Below are 25,740 nucleotides of genomic sequence, written 5' to 3'. Positions count from 1 at the left end.
TCATATTCGCGATAGGCTGACTGGGTCTAGGGCGATTCAGATATACTGTCTAGACCAAGATCTAACACACACATCAATATTGTCTAATCCACTTAACAGAAATACATGAGAATTTAACAATATTATATAAGTTCCTTCTGCCAAAATTAATCTAGAAGTTCAGGCACCTCTCGTTCGAATTCTTCGCTATTTTAACGGATTGAACACAGCTTATCCGGAGCTGGATATATTCGGTAGTGGGCTGATCGGTTTTAGAGAAAGCATTGTTGGGTGCCTTTCTCGAACCTAATTAGCTGTTTTGCTGATGATTTTTTTTATGCTTTAAGTACCAAAAAATTCTGGTAATTTTTTTATTTTATTGTGTGCTAATCTTATCTTGTATGTTTAAATTGTATTTTTTAAGTATTAATTTCTTTCTTTTTGTAAAACCTATTTCAACTATAATTGTCATACATTTTATATGAAAGGTTTATGATAATCAGTAGACTTAGTACTATGTATGTGGTCGTAAACTCAATAAATAAATAAAATAAATATGTATACAATTGAAAGTACCTTCCGTCCTCTGCGTGGCGACGAACATGTCTTTGGACTTGACCATCGCGTAGACATCTTCAGAGTCACCAGAGGTGTATGGTATATCGTCGTGTGCAACGAAATCTATTTTGTGTTTCTCTAAAAATTCTTCTTCATATTCCCATGGTGCATCGCGGACTACCTGAAATTATAAATTTAAATTTGAAAATGCCTTTGATAACTGCTTTATTGGTAGTCATTTCAAATTCAAAATAATTTTATTCCTATAGGTAAACAGTACACTTATGAACATCAACAGAAAAGATGTTTTATTAATCCTAAATTTACTTTTACTACCAGTTCGCAAGGCCGTAGAGCAGGCAAGAAGAACTGGCAAGAAATTCTTCGCCACTCTTTTTAATTGCCAAGTTTTGAGTCATACAATTGTTTACGTAAATAAATCTTTATGGATTTAACGAGGCTTTTAGCGATTTTATTTATTCATTGATTGAAAGATTTCCCTAAATGTATTTAGTTTTTTTTACGATGCCTATTTCGTTACATAAAAGACATAAAAATATTAGGAATTCATTAGTGTACTCTCGGCTGAGCAATATCTGGATCATCGAATATCCGACCCATCAGAGTAAGAGTCAGGTAATAATAGTATGTACTTGTGAACATCTCCTATATATATTGCAAGTGTCTGTAGCCGGCGTGTACGGACATTATTATTATCTGATAAAAAAGACGCTATTATAACAGCGATTATTCAATATAACGTTAATATAGTACTTGTACTATATCTACTTACGTTAGTAACGTTAGAAAAAGCAGACTATATGGATATAAAATTATGTTTGTAAATTTATTGGCCTTGAGTTGAAAAACCTCGTCTTCGCATTAATATGGTTTCAGAACGCCAAGAAATAAATTAATATTAAGTTGCTGCAATCGAATAATATGTTCAAAGTGATATAACAGTCCCGGTTGAACTTTGGCTGAAATAAACTTGCAGGGAATAAAACCTGAATCCTTCGGACATCTAACCCAGTTACATTTTACACAAAAATTTTGAATACCACTGGTGGGCAAGACAAGGGCATAAAGTCTCCAGAACAAATGACTTCCGTATGTCATCTATATGTCGCAACCAAAGATATTTTGTTACAACATTTAGTAACTGGCTGGCTATGCTTAGACCATTGGTACGATAGAGTGCCAAATAAAGGCAGAAAAAAAAGGGAAAACATTTGACATAAAAAAATATTTATTTTAAAATTAAATTGCTTAAATCAAATTCATTCATCATTGTCACTACACTCTTCCATTATACTTGTTGTTTTTCCTGAAATTTTAGAAAACACCATCAAAGTTGTGGTTTGCCGATGCCATATTGACAGTCAGAAGAGTTTCGTTTTGGGTTTGACATGGCAGAAAGTGGAATTAGATTTAAATTAACAGTCAACAAGGTAGGCAAGTAATAAAACGCCATCGATGCAAATCGTTTGCCTAGTTGTTTGATCAACCGGCTGAACATCTTTCAGGCCGTTAGTTAAACGGCTAGACTGTTAATTGAATGGCAATTTAAGCTAGTTGGCTGCGACATACATTGTTGACGGAAGCCAGACTTAGGGCTTAGTATATATCTGAATAAAGGGGCCGATCAGTAAGATCTGATGGAGAAGACCTTGAGGAAGAGCACCTTCTTCAGATAATGTTTTACTAAACCAATTATTTCAGTATTTCAGAAATGCCATTCAACAAATGATGCAAGTAAGGTGTTTCTTAAACAACGAAATTGTTGACTTTTCGTTTCACGCTTTGAGTAAACATTTAAAATCTAGACCAAAGCAGTATCTAGAGTTATTTCAAGATTGGTTAACACTAATGTAAACTTTTATACATGCTTCAATTGTTTAAAGCATTTTATATTTATTTACTTCTACATACACAACATAAATAAAAAGGGCAGAAAGGTTAGAAAGGTTTAAAGGCAACGGGCGGCCTTATCGCTTACAAGCGATTTCTTCCAGGCAACTCTATTTTATATTTAAAATGTATGTAGTTATAATTTTTTACTACTTAAAACTGGTATTGTTAATCAATTAATCATAGGTTATTTTTCAACTAACAGACATAACATTAAAAAAATATATAAACATATACATATATATTAATAACTTATAGATATATACAATAAATTAATAATAATAATTAACGCTAGTAAGGAGCTGCATGACAATTTTGATTGAAAAATACTACCGGAAGGCAATAAAGATTGATTACAGAATCCATTGATGCAAGGCCATTACTAAAACAACCGGATTCTCTTAATTTTCAGCTCAAGGTCAGATAACATGTTATGCTCGCGTGGCATCCACTTGACATGTGAGTGGACACTAGTCACTAGGTCAACTCTTGTGGGGCACAGCGCATGTCTATCTGTCTGTCCTCAGAAAAATTATACAGGCAAAGCCTTAAATATGATATGTGACCTATTAGCGGGCACAACTCTCCAGGCAACATCTATAAGCCACACTCAAAATAAATTTATTAATAACTAGCAGACTCGGCCAAGCGTTGCCGTGGCATAATTTTTGTTATATTAACGAATTTTGTTATAGAACTTATATGAAAGATAGATAGCTTATGTGATACGTTGGGACTTTTATCACAGCGCCATCTGTTAGAATTGTATCAAATATTAGACAAATAATTTGCAATAAAATAAAATTACGACAATAATTAAAGATCTAAGCTACCCTATCTCTTAAGTTGGACCAGACTGCTCACGATGTGCCAATTTAATTTAAAATCGGTTAAGTAGTTTAGGAGTCCATCGTGAACATCGTGACAGGAGATTTATATAGATTAAGATTATAAATTTATGGACGTCAAGAGAGAATATATTTAATTGATTCTGATTGATTTGATTGACATTAACTACCAGTTCGCAAGTCCAAGGCGTAGGGCGGACAAGAATCCCCGCCACTCTTTTTAATCGCTAAGATTTGAGTCAAATTGTTTGAACTGGAATAAATCAATCCCAAGGATTAGGATCATTTAAATATTCGATAAATTTATAAAAAGCTTTATTGTTTATTTTTACGTTTAACAAGAATTTTCAATGAGTAATTTAGAGATAATTCTCTGAATTTGCTTGGGAGAAAGGAATCTAATACAATTTCCATATAAAGAGTGGTTTATCTTCTGGAGCCTGGTTGGTCGTACGCTTAGATTAGTTCTCTTTCAATTATTATACCGGTGAAAGTTACCATTTGTTTTCAAACCGTCTATTTAGTTGTATAATATACAACAAGGCTTCAAGAATACATTGATCAGATAGTGTCATAATATTTAGTTCCTTAAACTTATTCTATACCAACTCCCTTGGGGAAACAAAACCAATTCCCCGAAGAGCCCGACGCTGCAGCACAAATATGGATTGACTGTCGTCTAATCGCCGCTTAAATGATTCCATATTATTACGTTTAACATTTGATTATTGTTGTTAGACTTAGTTACGTACGTAACTTTCCAATAAGTTTAAAATGTCTTAGATCGTTAGACGGGAGTCTTAAGAGATTTAGAATGGAGACTTCTTTCTCCATTTCTTGGCCTGCACGGTTTGTGTGCCTTGTTTCAGTAACATTAAAATCACGTTCAATTGCTAAAAGTTATTTAAGATGTATATTACAGATTTTTCCTTCGCTGTGCTAAATCACATTAATCTTATTAATTCTGTTTCTTTCATTCATTCTCAAGATATTTTTAGTTTCATCTTTTTTAAATGCTTATTTTATATAATTCAACCATTTTGTTTTACGAATCGAGACTTAATACAATTCACGTATGCCAAAACAGTAGAATTTTTACACTTGACAGTTGACAACTGAAAAGTCACAAACACGAAGGTCATAGCTCACCTGCTCCCGGCTCACGAATCTAAAATGATTGTGATTCCACATTGAATGTGTTCAGTAGTATTCATACAACTTTAAGATTGAGATAGTCATGTTTGCCTATATCATATTAACGTCATCATGCTAATCCAAGCTCCATATTAATGATTCACAAACACTGTATTACGTAATTCATGAATAATAAGTGCAACACATAGAATACTAAGAATTTATATGAGTATAAGGGCAAGATTGACTGGAACCGTTTCTGAATACAAAACGAGAGTCTCTCGGTGTCAAGAGCGCCTGCGCATGTATAAATAATTATTGCCTAGCGAACCCCGAGGGCCCGTCTTAATGGCGTGTGATGGGCTGATGTGTTTTCAGTGGGTGGGGTCTCGCTACCCCTCTGAATAGCAGAGGGATTTGAGAGTAGATACAGCCCCACAGTCCCCGTCAAGTTCAAGTTCGACATTCTTGATGCGGGCTTGCATAAGTGCATTTCCACCTCATTAAAAAAAAAGTATAAATACTCACCTCATCAACATATCGGCAATGCCGAACTGCTTCATACCTCTCGTCCTCAGTCATAACAGTCCGGCCTTTTCGACTGTGCGTAAGCGCATCACTGCACACTGGAAATATGATACCATATATATTTAGTATAGAAAAAATAACTATATAAGTATATTACAGAATGTCATTAATTGTATTAGAATTATTACTATCATTCTTATCCTTATTATATATTTTTGTTATTAATGGCTTAGAATTAACCGTGGTAGCGACAAGAAAAAAATGCCACGTAACCGAAAAATGTGACGCGTAACATAAAAATGTGACGGTAAAATATATTTTTGTTATTTTATGGCTTCGAATCGTAGGGACAATAAAAAGTGTCGCGTAACCGAAAAATGTGACGGTAAATGATTTTATCAACGCCGATATAGAAGTTTCACTTAAAAAAAACATGTGTGTGTACTTATGTACACGCTTTAGAAATTACACTTCTTTGGAGTCACAAGAGCAAAAAATGTTTTTTAAATTCAGGCTTATTCTACTTTTGTAGAAAAAATGACACTAACAATAGAAAAACAAGGTATTTAACATTGAAAGTTTTATAATACCGCATTATCTAGTTAAATATAAATATAACAAAAATGTATAGCTAACTTCAGGGTGTTGGTTTTTTTGTGATGCGCGCGCATCGTAAAAAAATTACTCTCATAATTTTTGCAACGCGTTTTTTACGCGCCAAAAGAAGTCGGCAGTAGCTGATAGAGGGCAAATCTTTTTCCAAACGCCTACTAGCATAGGTGAAATAGGAGCACGCAATTACATTCGTGGGAACAACAATGTAGCTTATAGTTCAGATATGTATCTGTTTATCGTTCTTTAATAGGCAAGGCAGAACAGCATTTTGTACCTAACAAACGCCACTGTTTGAGCCTAAGGCCGATTTCCTCATGATGTTATCCTTCACTGAGCGAGCGATTGTTAAATGCACACATAGAAAGTCTGCTGACGTAGGTTTGATCTCAGAGCACGCTGAACAAGGCTAACGAACTCATATCATTTAATGTTCCTGCCAGGTCACACACGCTCACACAGAACTTTTAACCTTAAACTCCCAGAACCGACATTGGGTGCCGCGAGGTTCTTCACAGGATGTGTTCTGCTTTAGATTCTGTCAAAAATATCGACCCTTTTTGGCACTCATCTACTGGTTTATTTAAAAAAAAAATTAAAACAACTGTTAATGTACTAACTCTTACATATATATGTGTCGTTGTCATGTTTTGTTTTGTTTGTATCATATAGTTTAAATATTAGTGAAACCTATTGTTGATTCATCCAATATTGTGTTTATTTTATGTTTTATTTTTATTGTAAAGAGGTATCTGTTTTGTTTCCAAATAAATAACGACACTGTTCAATACCAATAATTGTGTATAAATAATATTTTGCATTCTGAAAGCCTATAAAAGCCTTTTCTGGTTCAAATACAACCTGAAATTAATTTCAACGCGGAAGCATAACTTGTTACATAAACAGCATTAAGTTTGATAAGAAATGTGCTTTGATAACACGATAACATATATTAACGATTTATACATTGTTAAATAAGGTTTATTATGCAAATGATAAGAAAAAAGCTTTCCGAGGATTATATTATCAAAGTTATTTATTTAAAAAAAATTAAAATAAAATACGTTTATTTTGGAACATAAGATAGACAGGTATCACTCTTTATCGGCAAAGAAGACAGAGGGTTTAGGCCGAGAGAAAAAGCCGGCGTAAAAAACTCTCAACTTAAAAAAGCAAATCATCAAACAATACTTATTTTAAAACAAATTAATTAGAAGTAGCCCAGCACTAGTCCCAGGCCCTTTTATCAACTAGATAATCGCTAACTTTATAGTAAGCATTCACACATGCACAGTTTCTCCTAAATCAACCCCTGACTGGTTCACAGAACCCAAAGCCGAAGTCGAGAAATATTTATCCTTAGCGAGGAATACTTTGTTAGCTTGAGGTATGACGTCATCGCAGTGAATGTCGCTAAACTAAAGTAAAACGCATTTACGCCCGAACCCAATAATTAATCCACAATCTCAGATTGAAAACAATCAGAGATCAGACCGTCACAGTCGATCGATCTCCTATCCTTCCCAATAACCATACCCAACGAAGACTATCCATTTTTGGCGATGGATAGAATACAATCTCTTCGCTCTTTACACTCATATTTTATTATCAATATAAACCAAAGAAAGTATTGAAACCGTACAAATAATATTAAAATATACATTTTAACTTTTAAAACATATCAAATAGTTTTTTTAATTATTTTAAAAGCTGGTATAAGTTAAAATCTTCAGGGCGTGTGATGGGCTGAGGTGTTTTAGTGGGTGGGGTCTCGCTACCCCTCTGAATAGCAGAGGGATTTGAGTGTAGACTCAGCCCCACAGTCCCGCGGAAAACTCGACATTCTTGATGCGGGCCTGCATAAGTGCATTTTCACCTCATTAAAAAAAAGCTTAAGTTTGCTTATAATAATTAATAATAATTGTTAAACAGAGATCCCTCATTCGAATAGTTATCTAAAATTGCTCACGTGTTTATCAATTCCGATTAAAAAACTAATTACACAAGGCATTACTACACATTTATAGATTACATCGTACGATGCATTTCGACCAATCCGTGTTTTGTGATATGACGATTATTAAGTATATACAGAACATAAGGCTATTCTCTATATATTCAATTTAAAATGATTCAACAACTTATTCAGCTATAGTCAAATATCGATCATTTAAACCTCAAAGGGCCAGAGATAAATTTTAAAAATATATTAACAATTAAGTAGAACAATATAACTATTCTAAATTATTTATTTAAAAAAAAAGACTATTTTTGACTAAGTGTTTCCATCTATAAATGTCCAAATTTAAAATGACAATTGACAGGTCGGTGACCTTTCAAATAAGAGAGTGTTTAACCCCGATTTCAAATCACCGCATGTAATGGCGAGCAAGATACTTGAACTTCAAATTACCGAGAGAGCCAATTAACATTGATTTTCAATTTATCAAGTATTTAAGAAACCGGATAAATATTGAAATTAACGTAAGTCAGTGACGTATGAACCAAAAGATTAGAGTTTATTTATTTAACAAAATAACAATTAGTTATATCACACACAAAACAATACATAACGAGAACACATTAAACAGTAATAGATTAAAATATTTACAAAGAGACTAACTATTCTTTAAAGTATAGCAACTGGCAAAGACATAATTCTTTTTTACTTGCAACGGGCATAAAGTTGCCACCATTGCCATAAAATTAAAAAAAAGCAGACCTCTTGTCAGTTCACTCAATAGACAATAAAATTATCTTTGACCAAAGTAGTCCTTTATTCGTGACGAATTTTAAACCTTTTTATATTATATTAAGTTAACAATTATTCTTAATGTTTAATTTAATTTACTTTTAGATAAGACTTCATTACTTACACTACTAACTTTTTACTATTATTAAAATTATTTTTCTACTAAGTCTAAGACAGTTCAGCAGTTCTAACAGTTCTTTTTGCAACTGAGGTGCAAAACTAGCTGCTGTGGTCTTTGGCAAAATGACCAGCATTGTGAAACACTCTGCTGCTCAGATAAATGCTGAGACAGGGCAAAATTTGGTACATTTGTAAATGTGGTATAACCACAGACCGCTCACATACTAAAAACATACATTGTTCTTTAAAAAAATATCTCTCATTCTTTTTTATTATTTTATTATTATTATTTTTTCTTTTCTTTGATTATTGTTATTTTGTACGTTTCTGTGTGTGTTTTGTTAGTGATTAATGTTATGTCTATGTCTATTAGACCCACTCCAGGCCGGTCTTGCATTCCTTGGTGCATTATTCAGATTCCAACACTCGCAACCTTGAGATAGATACTCAATATAAGGATATGTTAAAAAATAGATCTAATTATGTGCCTCTATATAAATTTATCAAAAATACAGTGGGAAAATCATAATAAACCAAATAAAAATACTCATGACTTGGCCTAAAGGTCTAGATACCAGGACATAAACTCCAAAAATAAAATCAATGTAAGGAAACTCTCAGTCCCTAGAGGCACTGTAATTTCTTTTATTTAGGCTTTCAGCCCATCGAAAATCTCTGACATTTCTCATAGAGTAGTTTCGCAGGCAAATCTTTGTCCTTGAATACTGTTTATTTTTGTGACATTTATAAAGATAAGTTATCATTTGAATTTGATAATAACATACTATTGTGATTATTACAAATATCCTTGCTATGTCGAATTATTATCATGAATATAATAATGTAAATACTTTTGCTTGTTTGTTACGTAATATCTTTTATAAGAGTAATGTATATACTATACATGTATTTTTTTTTTCAATTTGCATTCTAAAAAGTATTTGGTTCAACAATTAAAATAAACTAGGTTATTAATGTGTTTATTGTTAAACAATAATAACCAGAATATAGTGTTTATTTTAATTCTGTTAATTTTAGCTTTTAAAATTCAGATTAAATATTTATAATTTCACGAGCCCGCCAAAACGCCTCTCTAGACAAGATGGCGTCTCATTGACGTTATGTTTCTTTGGCATTCCATGACAGTAAACATTAAGAAAGAATGACAACTTTTTACGTGTTCACGAAATACTAGCGAAAATACGTTTTACAAGCATACGTCGTCGTCTATTCTCTATAACCATTTTTCATATTGTTAAAAAATGTAGACATACCTCCAACGATGAGATATACATTGGGAAAAACTGTCTTCGCTTGCTGCAACTGTAGCGCGTGTCCTTGGTGGAACATGTCGTATATACCGTCCGCGTATACGCGAACCCTCCGTTGTGCTGTGCCAGCGAGTGCACTCGACCGCGGAATGCGGCCATAGCGACATCTCTCGCGCTCCGCTACTGCGGCTGGGTCTGTGCTGTACGGCGCTGATGTGCAGAGTGCCTATGAAGAGGGAACACTTTGTAAATTCTAAAATTATTATTTAGAACCTTAAACTTTAATTTTTATAATAAACCATAGACAACTGTCAACCAGTATTATTTTAGATCGTGTTAATATGACCACATATGTTAACATAAATTTAATTTTGAATACTCGTACTATCTACCGAATTATTTTTGTTTCTGTTATCTTAAGCCAAATTTATACTCTATAATTTCGACTGAAAGGCTTATATCCATCGACTACCATAAATAAAAATTAAAAAAATCGGTCCACTTGCACCAAAACTTACTTTAAAATAAGTAAAGCATTGAATCTGTCGTGAATCTGAAAAAATCGTGTTAAAAAGATGGGCATCTTTTTAACACGATTTTTCAGAGAGGCGAATAACTAAATAAAATAAATAATTTATTATTATTTTCGGCTATCCGCCTATTTACATACATCGTTGTTACTTATTTTATTTCTTTCCTATAATATTTATAGTTAATAAAATCTAATGGGGCATTCTTTCGCTGACCGCGATCACCAAAATACTATTTATATTAATAGCAATTCAATAAAAAAGTTTTTAAATGTACTAAACCAAAGACAAAACATATGATTACTTCTAGACTTGTGTTTTAGACTTTGGACATACCACGTAAAGGAATTCACTCGTTCACATTTCACATTTTCCTGCAAGCGAAGGAAATTTCAATGCTCCAATAGTATTACGACATATTAGTAAGCAGATTTTACAGCAAACCCACGTGGTTTGTGAGTATCTATCAGCAAGATTATTACTGCAGAATAGAATTAAACTATCTTCGTTTGAAAAACGTATGACTAATTAAAACAAAAGTGATGATAATTTTTATATGAATTAAAATGTAATATATATGTATAAAATTCTCGTATTACATGATAAAATAAATAAAGTTGGACGCCTATGTACATTATATTATTTATGATCTGTCTTTATCAAATAAATAATAAATCAATGCTACCCCCTTTTTAGGCCTGGTCCTCAGATTTCTGAATCTTTATCACCCTCCTATGCCTGACACACGCCATAATCTTTCTGTATCGACTGCGGCCCCAAACTAGCTTCAGGCGGCTTGTGGGGTTCCCACATTTGTATAGCGATAATAACATAATTATATTGTTCATTTTAGTAGAAATTTTTTATTTCCATATTTAAACAATTAATTAAAAAAGTATGACAGATTATATTCACAAAGACTGGTCAACTCGTACTCATCGCACAATGTCGGCCGATTTCCACCGGAAGTCGCATGTTTATTCAACACTTTCCATCTGTGCTTACGTTTCATTACAATGATTACATATATTAACCGCTATACAATAGTAGATTCGCTAGTTCTTTAATCTTCACTTATTAAGTGAAAAACTACGCCCCAATGAACGCCTGACAGGAGAGACATTTATTACAAACAAAACACACGCACATAGCCACACAAAATAACAATCATCAAAGAAAAAAAAAATTTCTTTTCTCATTCGGCTCGTTTAATGTGTTATGCGTGTGTGCTGTGGCTGTAATTGGCCCTGCCTCAGCATCATGCTGAGGAGCAGATTGTTCCACTGCGTTGGTCATTCTCCCAAAGACCACAGCAGATAGTTAAAATAGAAGGAATGTAATAAATACCTAATAGAAAAAAATGTTAACAGTGTTCGCAAAGACTAAAAAATTATTTAAGTACATATAACCTAATTTACTAAAAAATATATAAAATTGGTTAGAGAATTCCATTGAAACACCCTGAGTCGAATTATTTATGAAATACCCCGACTTTGAGGGTTCTAGCCTCAAAAACGATTAGTGGAGCAACGGACGTAGAGGTAACACGGGTGGAATTTCGTATTCTTCCACGATGTCCGATTATGAAACTTAGCTGCAGGTATTAATCTCCGAACACTCACAAGATGTTAAAGATGTATATAATGTTCCATACTTGACTATATAGTATAATAGTTTTGTTATATATAATTTCAGTTACCAATAGGATAAATCCACAAGATAGTAATGTACATTTAAAAAATACCAATCAGTCCGTATAATCGGAAAGCAATCGTAATAAAAATCGTAGATTGAAAGGAAAATGTTGCTACGTGGGCGATTTTGAATTAAACGGAAGCCCGTTCGAATAAAAATTCTTTTCAATACGCTGTGAATTACTTCATCATCGTATGTGACGCACCTTTCATTCATTCATTGGTGCAGGGCATTCATGGGTATGAGTTGTATATTTATATACAACTCTGTATGGGGGCCGTTCAAGTATAACGTCAGCATTATGGGGGTGAGGGTGGGGGGCTTTGATTTTCTTGATTAGTAATTACGTCAATATTAATTATTTTCTCTAATACACATTGTCTATGCTTGAAAACTTTTGATTTGAAGTTAAAAAATGCATTTTCAAGGATTCCTACAATACGTTTATGTAGTACTATTTTGGAGAGTTTTGCTTACTTTTGCTAACAAGAGGAGGAGTAAATTACAGTAAATCTGCTTACGTAATCAAAAGTCAAAATTTATTTATTCATATAGGTAACATAATGTACACTTATGAACGTCAAAAAAAGAAATATTAAATGAACCTAATTTTACATTTACTGCCCGTTCTCAAATCAAGGGCGTAGAACGGAAGAGAATAGCTGGCAATAAACTCTCCGCCACTATTTTTAATCACCAAGTTTTTTTACACAATGTTTGTAGGGAGCTGCAACCACTACACCATGTTCCAAATTACATATTGAGTAATAAAGAATAATAAAATAAATTAAAAACAAAGATTTGTCCTCTATCAGCGGGAGGCATGGAGAAATAGGAGCACGCACTTAAATACTCGTGAGAACAACACGCAAATATGTAGTATAAACTTAACACACCATAATAATTGACACACCATGGTATGAAGATACTATTTAAGTCGACAAACATGTCAAAACATATTTTTTAAAGTCGCTTAAAAACATCAAAAGGTAACGACACGAATAGGTAGTACAAAATAATTTATTACTAGACACTTTCTCACACGAGTACTAAGAATTGAAATCAAGGTTCTAGAGAAAGTGTTGTACTCTCAAGTATGGAGATGTGTACATGCGGCGATCGTTAATATATTTAATTCTATTTTAACTCTGAATCATAGCACATGTTAAAGAGTTATTTAAGATACAGGTAAAACTTATTCCAATAAACGACGTCGAATTCTAAATATAATAATGTTTGGCTATCTTATAAAAGGCTGATGCAGCCAAAGATAAATAATAAAACTTAGTTACTATTAATTGCAGCAGGCTTATGATGGTAGTGATTGTTTTTATAAGTTCATGATATTGAAATCAGCTTATAAAAAATTCTTTCATCTAAATAACAGATGAGGGTATATTTTTCTAATCCCGGATCTCAGACTATGTGTATTAACTGTAAATTATTAACAGTAATATTTAAGGAATCATAATTAAGACGTAAAAATCTGATGATTATTTTCGTGAGTGCGTCATAATGACTGGTACGGCGCCATCTTGCTTTGGCTTAAAATTATGAACGTTTAAATACATAACAGAATTTAAAAAAAAAACAGTCTTTATATATTTATAAATAATCTGAATTTATTTTCAAAATTTTGTCAAATTTAATTAGACAGAAAAGAGAAAAGTTAAAATAGTAATATGTATTGTAATACATATTACTATTTTAAACTTTTAAAGTTCGTGCGGCTCGCAAAGCGGCTGAAAAGGCTAAAGCTTGCAAATACAGAGGAGGTCTAGGCTCCGAATATGATTTTGTCCCATTTTGTGTCGAGACCCTTGGCCCGTGGAGTCCTAGCTAGATAGGGAGCTAGACATAGACACAAGAGGCCGAAGAGCTAGCAGCTACCTCGGACAAAGAATTAGTCTAGCTATTCAAAGGGGGAACGCTGCCAGTATCTTCGGAACCTTGCCTAAAGGGACTCCTTTTAATAATACATTTTAATTATTGTTTTTGCTGTACGATTACTTTTTATTCGTTAATTATATTAATAAGAAATCAATGTAAGTAAGTAAGTCTTTTAACATAAAAAACACAATTTAACAAACACATATATATGTATATTTTTATATTAATTAACCGTATCCAAAGTCAATAAAAACTCTAATGACATCCCGAGTGAACGGCAGACGGTTTTTAGCATTGAAATTTTAAAATAATTTATTTAGAAAATTTTTTTATCCCATGACGCACGTTAATACGCAAATACTTTTTATACGAGTTAGTAAAATCTATTGTTACCGTCACAAGTTGACATTGAGTCAAGTTCAAAAGCTAACATAAATTATATATACATAATAACAAACAGATACACAAATATAGCCAGAGATGAAGTACATCAGACTTTTACTACAAACGGTTCAAAAATTAAAAGGAAACAAACAAACAAAAATTATTCAATACATAACTAAGTGGTATCTAACTCGGCTGTATTGACATCAAAATACTTACGAGTTCATACATTTTATATTATTAGTAGACCTGTTTTTTATGACCAGACATATTTTTACAAAAAAAGTATGTTTTAGGCTACTATGACCCCGTTCCACTCGGATCCGAGAAAAGAGCACTTAATGTGTTAATAATAATGAATTTGAGTACAACATTCTTTCATACACTTGTTTTGAGGCGATCAAAAATAAGAAAAAAACATTTTCGTAGCCACAATAACTATTTTAAAAACAATTAAATTTTTGTGCTGCAAATTTTAGGATAAGAGAGTCATATTCATTAAATTAAGTATGTTTATTACGGGGCATAAGATACAGGTATGACTTATTCCACGTCATTTAATTTGACAAAGAAAACAAAGCTGCGAAAAAGCTCTCGGAACAATTAAAAAAAAACTAATCAAACAACACTTGTTTTAAATGAAATGAAATTGTTTATTTGCCAAGATAGTGGTACAATCAGATACAATTATTATAAAAATCCGGCGAATCCGCACAATTTAAAACAAATATCGCAAATTAATTAGATGTAGCCTGTCTAGCACTAGTCCCAGGCCCTTTTATCAACAAGATAATCGACATTCTTCATCATGTCTCGACTCATCTACCAATTTCTATCTATCTTTCTGAGGGATGAGCGTGACAGATCCATATGCGACCCACAGAGCCCTCAATATGATTACTACATGTCAAGGTTCAACCATAGATAAGAAGGTGGCGTGATGCGATGTCTGGCTATGTGTCATAATATAATGAATTTACTTTGTACACCACTGTATACATTATATTGATATCTTTAATATATTAAAGATAATAATAATCTATTTCCAAGAATATGGTACAAAATTAAATTATTGTTATTACGTTATCGAATTAATATTAATTATAACGTTTCACGCAAATAATCATTTAGATATTTTTTTTTACAACGTTTCACAAGTGGCGATTTGCGACTTTAAGGGGGTCGTGTTTGTGTTAAAAGGGGGACATATTGGGAAAAAATGTACATATTATTAAAATTTTACAGTGATGGGATCGCAAGATTGTTTTACATAACTGTTTGCCTATTTCTTATATATATATATATATATATAATATGAATGGTACTGTAATAAATATTTGTCGTGACGTTGTTTGTATAAATATTCAGAATATCAATTGCATAGTACGTGTAATTAGAACATGTTGGAAAAAAGCATTGCATACATATGTAAATAATACCAGTAATATTGCATGTCATATGACCTACGAACAATGGTCGAAGGCAATATGAAACATATACATATTCAAATTCTTCGCGACTAACGGATTGAACATAGCTAATCCGGAGCTGGGTATATTCGGTAGTGGGCTGATCGGTTTTAGAGAAAGCATTGTTGGGTGCATTCCTCGAACCTAATTAGCTGTTTTGCCGATGATTTTTTTCTTCTTTAAGAACCATAAATTCTTGTTAGGTAGGTATATGTTTTTAATTGGATTTTTTAATTCCAATTTTTTGAAAAACTTATGTTTACATATATTGTCGTACATTAATATGTAAACATAAGTACAAATGATAGAAGATTTTATAAAATTATCAGTAGATTTCGTAATATGTAAGATGTTGTAGACTTTATAAATAAATATAAATATTACTATGGATATTTCTATTTTATTTATTTATTTCTAAAATGGCGCCGTAAATAATGTTTTTTCGCAATAGATTTAGATTGTTTTCAGTTGCCTTTGAGGTTGTTTGGTGAACTTGGTCGACGGAAGTTTATGCAGACTGTTAAAATACGGAAAGTCGCATATTACACACAGGCACATATCAATACAATTTGTCGCAGCTCATGGGCAAAATTCAAGACAGGCTTGTAGAAGAAAAGGAGTGGCATCACATCCGAAGACTCTTTAGACTAGCGTAAGGCACTCGTCACTACGTCAGTGTTTTGTATAATACAGAAGATAGACATATGCTTCAAAATAATGAAGGTGATTAAATTAATTAAAGCATATTTTGTGGCAATATAGGGTATATTGCTATATGATAATGATATAGATACCCTTCCTGTATTCCGGAACGAAGGACCAATTTTTTATCTGTGTAAGCTTAACTAACTTGTGTTTGCACATTAAATAAATGAAAGTTGTGGGGTTTAAACAGCATTTCTTTGAATTTAAGTTTTAAATAACAAATAATAATCGAGAATAATTATAAATAAAACAGTACCAATGGACTTATGCTTCAGCTCTGGCTGTGCGTCAATGGACTTTCGACCTGCGCATATAACATTCGCTAGAAGGAAAACATCGTGAGAAAAACGGCTTGCCGGCTTGAAAATTAAATACTCTTTTGACATATGGGAGTCGTTATAGCGTAAGTCTCGACTATGAATCATCCCCTTCAAACTAATCAAAACCAATTAACATATTCTCGCTGTTTGTTACACGTTCTTCCGTTTCCTGTCGAACTAAATATCGATAAAATAATATTAATGTTAATTTTGACGTATACGTATATTTTTATTTATTTCGTTATACGTTGCATCAAAGTTCACGAACGACCGGTTCAAACACATTATTAACATTGTTGACTACTGTTTATCTCCATTTATATCCTTGTTTAAAAATAGGAATTAATGTTTAAAAATAGAAAAAGCTGTATATCTCCAGAAGTATATATATATATATATATCTCCCCCACCAGCTGCCATTCTAACCTGTTACTTAGGGCCATCAAGAAGCCGTATGTCATCCGGTAACGCACTTACAAGACTACTGGTAACTGCAACAACTTGTCTATGGGTTCTCAATTCTATGTCCCCGCTTGTCAAACATTATTTTGACTAAATATTCATAAGCAGCGATAACAAATGAATAGACGTCGGGGTTATCTTTGGCTATAATCAGCTGAGCAGTTCATGCATCGAAACCGAATCCGGTTCAAATGCTTACTTAGAATCCAGACTTAGGGCCTGTTTCACAATGTCCGGATAAGTTCCAAATAAGCTATTTATTACTTATTTGTAGGATAAACTGTATTTTTGCGTTTCACGACTGTCATATAGCGCTATTTGTCATGAAATTCGAAGTATCTTATTCGGAATATTTATCTTTCGCATAATTTATGTGTTGCATAGCTATTTGGCACTTTATCCATACATTGTGAAACAGGCCCTTAGTCAAGTAACTTAAGTCAAGTGTAATGTTTTTAATTTTTTTGATCATACTTAGCGCTGCGTAGACACTAAACTAATTATTTGTATTTAATATCGCGTTATTCACGACATTTTTTTAAAACTTAAATTAATTAAATCATGTTAATATTAATCAAATTAATTTTTTTTAAATGATTCTTTTTACCGCTTTACTGAAAAAAAACTGGATTTTTCGATTTTTCCTTCCTACCTTAAGGCATAGTAAAAAAAGCGAATTCGTTCGAGTTTTGAGGTGGGCAACTTATTTTGCGATTATTTTTTTTAATCTAAAAACGCTATTTGGAGATGGAGGTTCATTTTCTTAACAAAACTTTACACATCGAAATTATCACATTTTTTTTTAATTCGGTAAATGAAAATACTAATCACTCTAAGATTTCAGGTGTATATTTTTTTAAATGTTTTTTTATGTTTAATGGATAATCGGTGGGTATTATTTTAACGTTTTATCGAATAAGTAGTAACTGTTAAAGTAGAATAATTAATAAATAATATAGATTTGCTTCAAATAAACAGCCTTGTTTCGCACTGAAACAGAAACAATAGCTTGCATAGCTATTGTGGAATGTGGCTTCGAGTGAACTGCCATTTTGTGGAATTCCGGTTCTCATTACCAACTTAACAGATAAAAGAATTTATCTTTATCTTTGACAATTTTTAAATAATTTTCGGTTTTATAAGCTTAAGATGGCTAAAAGATAATCGAAACAATTCAGAAACGAGTCAAAATCAACTACATTTTTGGCATATAGAAGTCAGATTTAGCCCTAAGGATTGATTTGATCCAGTTCAAACGATTTGTATGACTCGAGAATAGCGATTAAAAGAAGTGGCTGAGGGTTTCTCGCCTGTTCTTCTTGCCTGCAATTAATTTAACATATTTCCTTATTTTGAGTTTTAAGAATAATATATATAAAATAATATTACTCAGTAATGATGCCTCATACTAATAGCGAGCTTTAAAACTTAAATGGCAATGGTCTAGTCATGCAACAATATAACAACACAATGGAAGGACAAAGAAGAGTGGGCAGGCCAAATAAGTAGGCTGGCGGCTTAAAATAAGAAACACTAAGAAAATACTGGTAGGCTATTGGCTAACATGCCTTCACTCCAGGAGTCCATATCACCTGGCGACTAACATTGAGCTGTTAATACTAGGAAAGTATCGATACGCCTTTTTGCCGATAACATCATCAATACTGATACAAATCGGTAATGATTAATGCGTATAAAATTAAAAAATTAAATTAAGGTAAAAAATATATCAAGTTTGGTTACGTTTTTATTTTTTATTAAAAAATATCAACAGTCACAAACTTTGAATAAGATTAAAGGTTAAGTAAATATATAATTCTTATGTTTAATTAAAATAAAATAAATATGTAACTGTTAATCATTTAGTTTGATAAGATTTATGTACGCACGCTAGCAGTTACTGGAATAGAGCGGGTGGGAGACAACAACTTGAATAAAGTGGGGATTCCCCGGGATAAATAGTCCGTGCCTTATTTGTTACCAACTTAAACAAACAAGATGTGCGTTTACTTTTTCAAAGCGCGATTTTTGAAAAGCCATATACCGGTATCCAATGCTTCCCTATTAACAACATTTTAAAAGGAAATAAAACACGAAAACATTATTATTATTACTAACGGCAAAAGAAGTTTGGTGGCGGTTGTTGAAGGGATGTTACATTATGTGAACTTCTTCGCCAACTGTCTATAATGGTTTAAAACATGAGTTTAAAACTAACATAAAAAGTAACTTGACTTGTGTTTATAAAGAATATGAGTGAAGTCGACCTATTGGACTTTATCGCAAAAAAGAATGTGCAGAAGAATTGATGAGAATGGAAAAAAATAAAGGGCTCAATGTGGTTTCGAGTGTAAGTTCATTGCTAACATTTGGTTTGCACTTCAAATTATTAAATGGTAGGTTACATAACTCGGACGGTACTTCTTATCTTTACAATAGTATTCGTACTTTACGAAGTCTTTTCATAAATAATAACTTAAGTCACCTGCTAAAATTGCTTAACATAAATATTACGATTCGACTAAGCCAAAATTGATAATGCAGAGGTGTAACTATGTTGACCTATGCATTTTCTTAGATCACACTTTCTTTACTTAACTAGCTTTCACTTTTTCTACACCATACATTCAATTAGACGAAGTTCAGTACAGAAAAAATATTAAATTTCCTCAACCAGCGGAATAAATATATTTTGATTTGAATACGAGAATTAATGGTTTTCATTGGATTTTATACTCCAGTTTTAAACAAAATTATAGATAAAATGAAAAATTCGTAGACCCTAAAAGGCCGGCTCCATCCAATCCAAGTGTAATGAAATTGGATTTCAGTTGCGATAGTTGCCTTTTAGGGCACAGTTATAGAATTTAATAAAAATAAAAATCGTTCAAGTAACATACATATTAAACAAATCAGTGATATCAAAACTAAGGTCATTTTTCAATTCATACGAAACCGGTACAAATTTTGAGGTTACTCACCGATTTAAAGTCTGTAACAGTTCCGTTTTTCTTACACGTAATATTCGTCTCAAGTTTGCCATTACAATGGCCGTTCCTAAGCGTTGTTGTCATTGTTAAAGACATATTTAATATTACACTAACACGTAATCAAAATTGCATTATTAATAACTGTGAAACGCGAGTTCAATACGCGGAAGCAAAACGCCGACTGACATTAAATAGATTGCCGTCTGTAAGCAGATCGCCTGTTAGGGAAATCTTAACGCTAACAACATGGCATACGGTGTAAATTTCTATGCAGGTGTACGCGGGTGTGAGGTGCGGAGAGGGGAGGGTATCGGTGGCGTGACGGCTGACGCCGACGTGGAGGCTCGTCAGAAACGCGTCGCGCCACGAAGTAAGACCGTACAATGATTTTAAACTAAATTATTATATTATGTAACAAATTTACATTAGATTGGACAGAAATAATATACTCTTATACAGGCATTATTTCTAGACGACATGGTTTCTAATAAAATCACAAAAATGTGATTTTTAACGGGGTAAGCCAATTTCTAAGGTTTGTTGCATAGAGCATCGCAGTTAATGAGGTGACCAGTGCGTGCCTTACTTATAGATTTTGTTTACAGTGTTCGCGTGATCTGTACACACCTCAATAACGTCTAGTGCCCACCCTAGTCTGGCTGGATGACTAAAATGTCATACCTCCCCGCTAAAAAAAACAGTTATATCTATGATTGTGCATATAGAAGACATGTTATTTAAACTAGGGTAGGGTGAACAGAAAAGTGAAGGTGAAGGGGTGAAGAGTTGAAGTGCCTTTTTAAAACTGGTGATGAAATAACTGAATTTTGCATGGGTTTAGTGCTAACAAGCAATTACAATTGCGGTGAAGGTCAACACGGGTTAGATATGATGACGTGCTTAGGAAATAGGTTTTTTATTTAGATAGTTTTTTCATAGTCTGTGACGCCAGGGTTAGCAACCTTACAAGAAAAAGGTGTTATATATATATATATATTTTATGTTCAGGTGTATGAAGAACATTAAACAGTATTTTAGAAAAATTAACAGTATTTTATTTATGCATTGTTTTGAATACATATTTTTAGATCTTCTGTTTTACATATATATAATCTATTTTAACTGAAATTAAAATAAATCATCTCATTTTTTATTAAATCAATATAATATGCTCTATTTCTATCTTCCCGCAACTTAGCATTCATTAGGTACTTAAAAAACTATTTTTAGTAAATGCTGAGGTTACGGGAACAGAAAGAAGAAATGAATCCATTTTAGTTATGGTTTTAAAAGAAGCAGAAGATCAGTATTTTGTAAATGTTATTTTTGTTCTATAGTCAAAGATATAAACAGTATAGTTGACAACCCTATATGACGCTGGTGTAGAGACCTTGAAAGAGTAGTGGCGTACGTAGTTGTAAACCTTACTACTGTAGTTAACGTAATAGAGTAGTACCAAATAAAAGACAACGCCACTAAACGGAAGCACAAACATCGTTCAATAACTCATCTCCTGTAAGAAAGTTTGACTTATACCAGTATATAAATACATAAGCCCAGCTTATTACACTTTCTAAAACAGTCTAAATGCTTTTTTTACTAAAGAACTTCTTGTATTTAAGCCGTGTTAAAGTAATAAGAATAGGTTTTAACCTGGAGGGCAGAGCAAGAATGATATGAGATTTTAAAAAAAACTTTAAAAAACAAATCAAATCAAGTCTCTAATCTTTGTTTGTCATTTGATAGTTAACGATTTATGGCAACAATTTTTAGAAAACAACCAAAATGTTTGACTCCCATATGTCAAAAACGTATTAAGTAAACTCCCAAAGTTTAACGCATTAAAGGCGACTCTTAATTCTACTTTAACTAATGAGTTGATATCTTACATTAAAACCTATCGAGTACTGATATTTAAAAAAATATTATGTGCACCTAATGGCAAACGACAGAACCCCAAGGTCCTTGCGAAACTCACAACCCGGTGGCTAAAGAAAACCCAGTAGACGGAGACTTGATGATGATGATGATAACGTTTTCACCGTTGTTCTCTGTTAGTGACAATTGTCACATGTTCTAAAATTACCCATTTCAAAGCGAAATAGGATTTAGGTTTGACGACCGCTTTAGTGACCTAGTGGCGTTCGCCAATTTGCGGTCATTGTTGGCTCATGTTTCTATTTATATATCCAGAACGTAATTATGAAACGAAAGAATTATAAAAATTTAAAGGGATTATTTTAGTTATCAAGGAAAAACGATGGCGCGTATTAAATGGTGAATTTTTCATACGAATCGCTCCACGGGTTTGCAAACCAGCATACTGCGATCCAACGGAATCCAGGTCAATTTTAGGCTCTGATGTATCACGCAATATCTTGCAGTACGCAAGCATTAGCAGGTGGAAATTTATTCAATTTTCCGCCGTTTACTTTTAACGCGTTTTACGAGCGACGTTGACGTTCAATCTTTTGTTTTGCGTCTGAAATGCACGTTAAATATATCGCCAACTAAAATAGATATGTATTTTTTTATATATAAAAGGGGGGCAAACGAGCCTACGGGACGCCAAAAATAGACACCCATTTTTAGTGGAACCGTTGCCGGCCTTAAAGGAAGGAGGACGCTTGAATTTTGAATTGTTAGAGGTCATCTCTCTCAGGGAAGACCCCCGCCGGTAGTCGATTAAAGACGACACAGAGATCATAGAACTTGAACATAGGAGAAGCAGATAGCCTACAATCTATGGAAAATAATTTAAATTTATTTAAGGCTGATGGCGAAATATGTTGTTCTGTAAGTAGGATGGGAAATAAAACCATTAAGTTAACATTTGTTTTTTAAGATCATAATTTCAAAAAGAGAAGTGACTGCGGGATCCCGCTTTATGCAGTCAATCCAGCAAAATTCCCGCGGGATTTGAAACCTCAATCAATCAAATCATTTTGTCTCAGACACAAGCATTTGCTATATGACTGTAATTTTGTTTCTTATTCTAGAGTATTATTTACGTCGTATGCTTGCTGAAAGTATTTTTTTTAAGTTAAGGTTATATAGAGTGAAGGGAATAATAAATTACACTGCCCAAAACATCCGGGTTCAACGTGTATTACGGATTTTTAATTTTTATTCCGCCTTGATTTATTTGTTATATATTTAACTTTATGGCGGAAAACGACGGAAATGCCATTCAGGTTCCAGCATAGCTGGATATGCTTCTTGTTTGTATATCTAATCTGGGGTTTAAATTCAGCACGAAAAACTAAATTAACGTTAAACGATTAGATATACATACTTTCTAGAATTATTATCAGCCTTGGCGATTTAATATTTTTTTCCACTTCTCATTACGTATTTAATAGACTTTTTGTGAAATACGTGTTTTTTAAAGTCTGAAAATTTTTAGCACGCCATCTCAAGGTCGCGATATCAGCTATACGGATATTGAGACCTTGAGATGACTACATGAAAATTGCATAAAAAAATTTCGAGATTAATATCGCTTTACATATCAAGTTACAGAAAACCGGCAGAGGGCGCCCTTGGGCGTTCTTAAACTGCATTTCAGACTGAGCCTTTAGGCGATGTTCAAAATATATATCAATTATATTACGACATAGAGTGAATAATTTTATTCTTGATTTATTTTATGTGATTACACAACTTTGTCTTTTTTTTATCTCACCCCAATGACTTTGACTAAGCTAAAATTATTGATATACTCTTAATTCAGAGATAGTTTATATCTAGGGTTGATAGTTTACATAGTTTATTCTTATTTACCTATAAAACAAAAAATGCTTAAGGCTCTACACATTAATACTATTGCAGCTCCTTACAATGTGTAAATAAAACTTGGCAATTAAAAAGAGTGGCGGAGAGTTTATTGCCAGTTCTTCTCTTCCGTTCTACGCCCTTGATTTGAGAACTGGCAGTAAATTTAAAATTAGAATCATGTAATGTATATTTCTTTTTTTTTGACGTTCATAAATGTTATGTTACCTATATGAATAAATGATTTTTGATTTGATTTGATATGTAGAGTTACAGTGTGAAAGCTCGAATTTTTAATGTTACCTTTACTGAATGTCAATAAGAAACCAAAACAACAAAATATCTAATTTCTATAGGACCAATGGATAGGTTCAGACAGGCCACTTTAAATACAAGAATCGAGGCCACATTTGCGACCAAAACAATGTCTATACCAATATCTATGTGTGGTGTGGTCATAAGTATTGTCACAGACAAGATAAAAGAAATAGCAGCATCACACCACACACTTGGAAATATGCCCAATTTTTATTGGCCTCTCACATTATTATTATTGCATTTTGATATGAATTCAATAAACATGTTTACAATATTAAGCATGGGTAATGTCTATTAAATTAATAACTAAATCTGCATAGCATGTTAATGTATTTTTAAAAATTCAATTAAGGTTATATCAACAATGAAAAAAATAAACTTGTGTATTACCCATTATTAGATAAAAGGTTTTCTATATGTACATTTTGAAAAAGAAAATAGTATAATATAGTAGGTAAATACATGTAATATACAATAATGTTTATTAGTAATCATAACAATATTTGTAATCATACAGTAAATGTGCATATTACATTAAAAAAAAACTTATTCCTATAACAATTCCAATAATTTAGCTTATTGGAATTGTCATTAGAATTATATTTTAGACCTAGTCAGAAATGTTGAACTTTTGGGTACAGAAAATTATCAATTATTTAGAAACATGATATAGCAACTAATACATATGATAAAGCACTTCATGACTATTACCACAAGTTTTTTTTTAAGTAGATAATGTCACACAATATTGATCTTTAGTTAAGAATACTAAAGAAATGTAATATTTCAATTGAATGTTTGGTGCTTTATTATAAAATATTTTTATAACAAATCATGTGTTCTTATTATAATTAGAACACTGTTACTGACAATTTTTTTATAAACGCGTTTAATACTAAACATGAAGTAGTAGGTAGAATTCATAACTTAGACCAACCTGAGCACCATCAGCGAAGACTTGACTGCTACTGCTGCAAAAACTCGCATCACTACCGTTGGGTCCGTCGCCGTTATCTTCCAATTTAGAACTCATTTCCTTTTCGTTTTCCATTCGATTTCTCTTACGAGACATTATCTCATGGCACGCCGGTTTATGAACACACAATAGACCTTGTACACTGATTTACTTTATTACTTTTTAGAATTTCGTAGTTGATAAAACTAAGGTTTTTTGTTTTGACAGGTAAGGATTTCGTAAGAGTTCTATTTTTAAAAAAAAGACCGTGATTAAAACCGCGACGTTATTGTGATTAGAATGGCACGTGCCTTTAATATAATAAAATTTATCAAGTAAATATATATTTTAAAGTAATATTATTCAGTTATCAATAAATGAATAAAATTATAACTATAAATAATTTATAAATACAACACGATTGATGATAAAACACCAAAACTTCTCTGAGTCAGACGGCAGACTTTGGCAAAATTCTATTAGATGTACCATAGACAGCATAGAATTCAGAACAGTGACAGCCGACAGGTAATAA

At 32.5% G+C, this 25,740-nt stretch overlaps 1 protein-coding gene across 2 annotated transcripts in view; it reads right to left on the bottom strand.

The window, feature by feature from the left end:
• LOC110997124 (choline-phosphate cytidylyltransferase B) overlaps window positions 1-25,653 on the bottom strand; it is a 30,689-nt gene extending 5,036 nt beyond the window's left edge. Inside the window, exons 1-4 of one of the 2 annotated variants that reach the window (XM_045633386.1) lie at window positions 25,188-25,653; window positions 9,717-9,939; window positions 4,959-5,056; window positions 556-718 (exon numbers count right to left, since the gene is read on the bottom strand). In XM_045633386.1, the coding sequence (XP_045489342.1) occupies window positions 556-718; window positions 4,959-5,056; window positions 9,717-9,939; window positions 25,188-25,322 (619 nt within the window). In that variant the 5' untranslated portion in view covers window positions 25,323-25,653. The remainder of the gene's footprint in view (window positions 1-555; window positions 719-4,958; window positions 5,057-9,716; window positions 9,940-25,187) is intronic. The other variant, XM_045633385.1, reaches the window with a different exon arrangement.
• Between the last annotated feature and the right edge of the window lie 87 nt (window positions 25,654-25,740).

This window comes from Pieris rapae, chromosome 23 (assembly GCF_905147795.1).
Source record: "Pieris rapae chromosome 23, ilPieRapa1.1, whole genome shotgun sequence".
Taxonomy (NCBI): Eukaryota; Metazoa; Arthropoda; class Insecta; order Lepidoptera; family Pieridae; genus Pieris; species Pieris rapae.
Note: the sequence above shows the minus strand (reverse complement) of the source record. Positions and strands in the feature narration are given on the sequence as shown.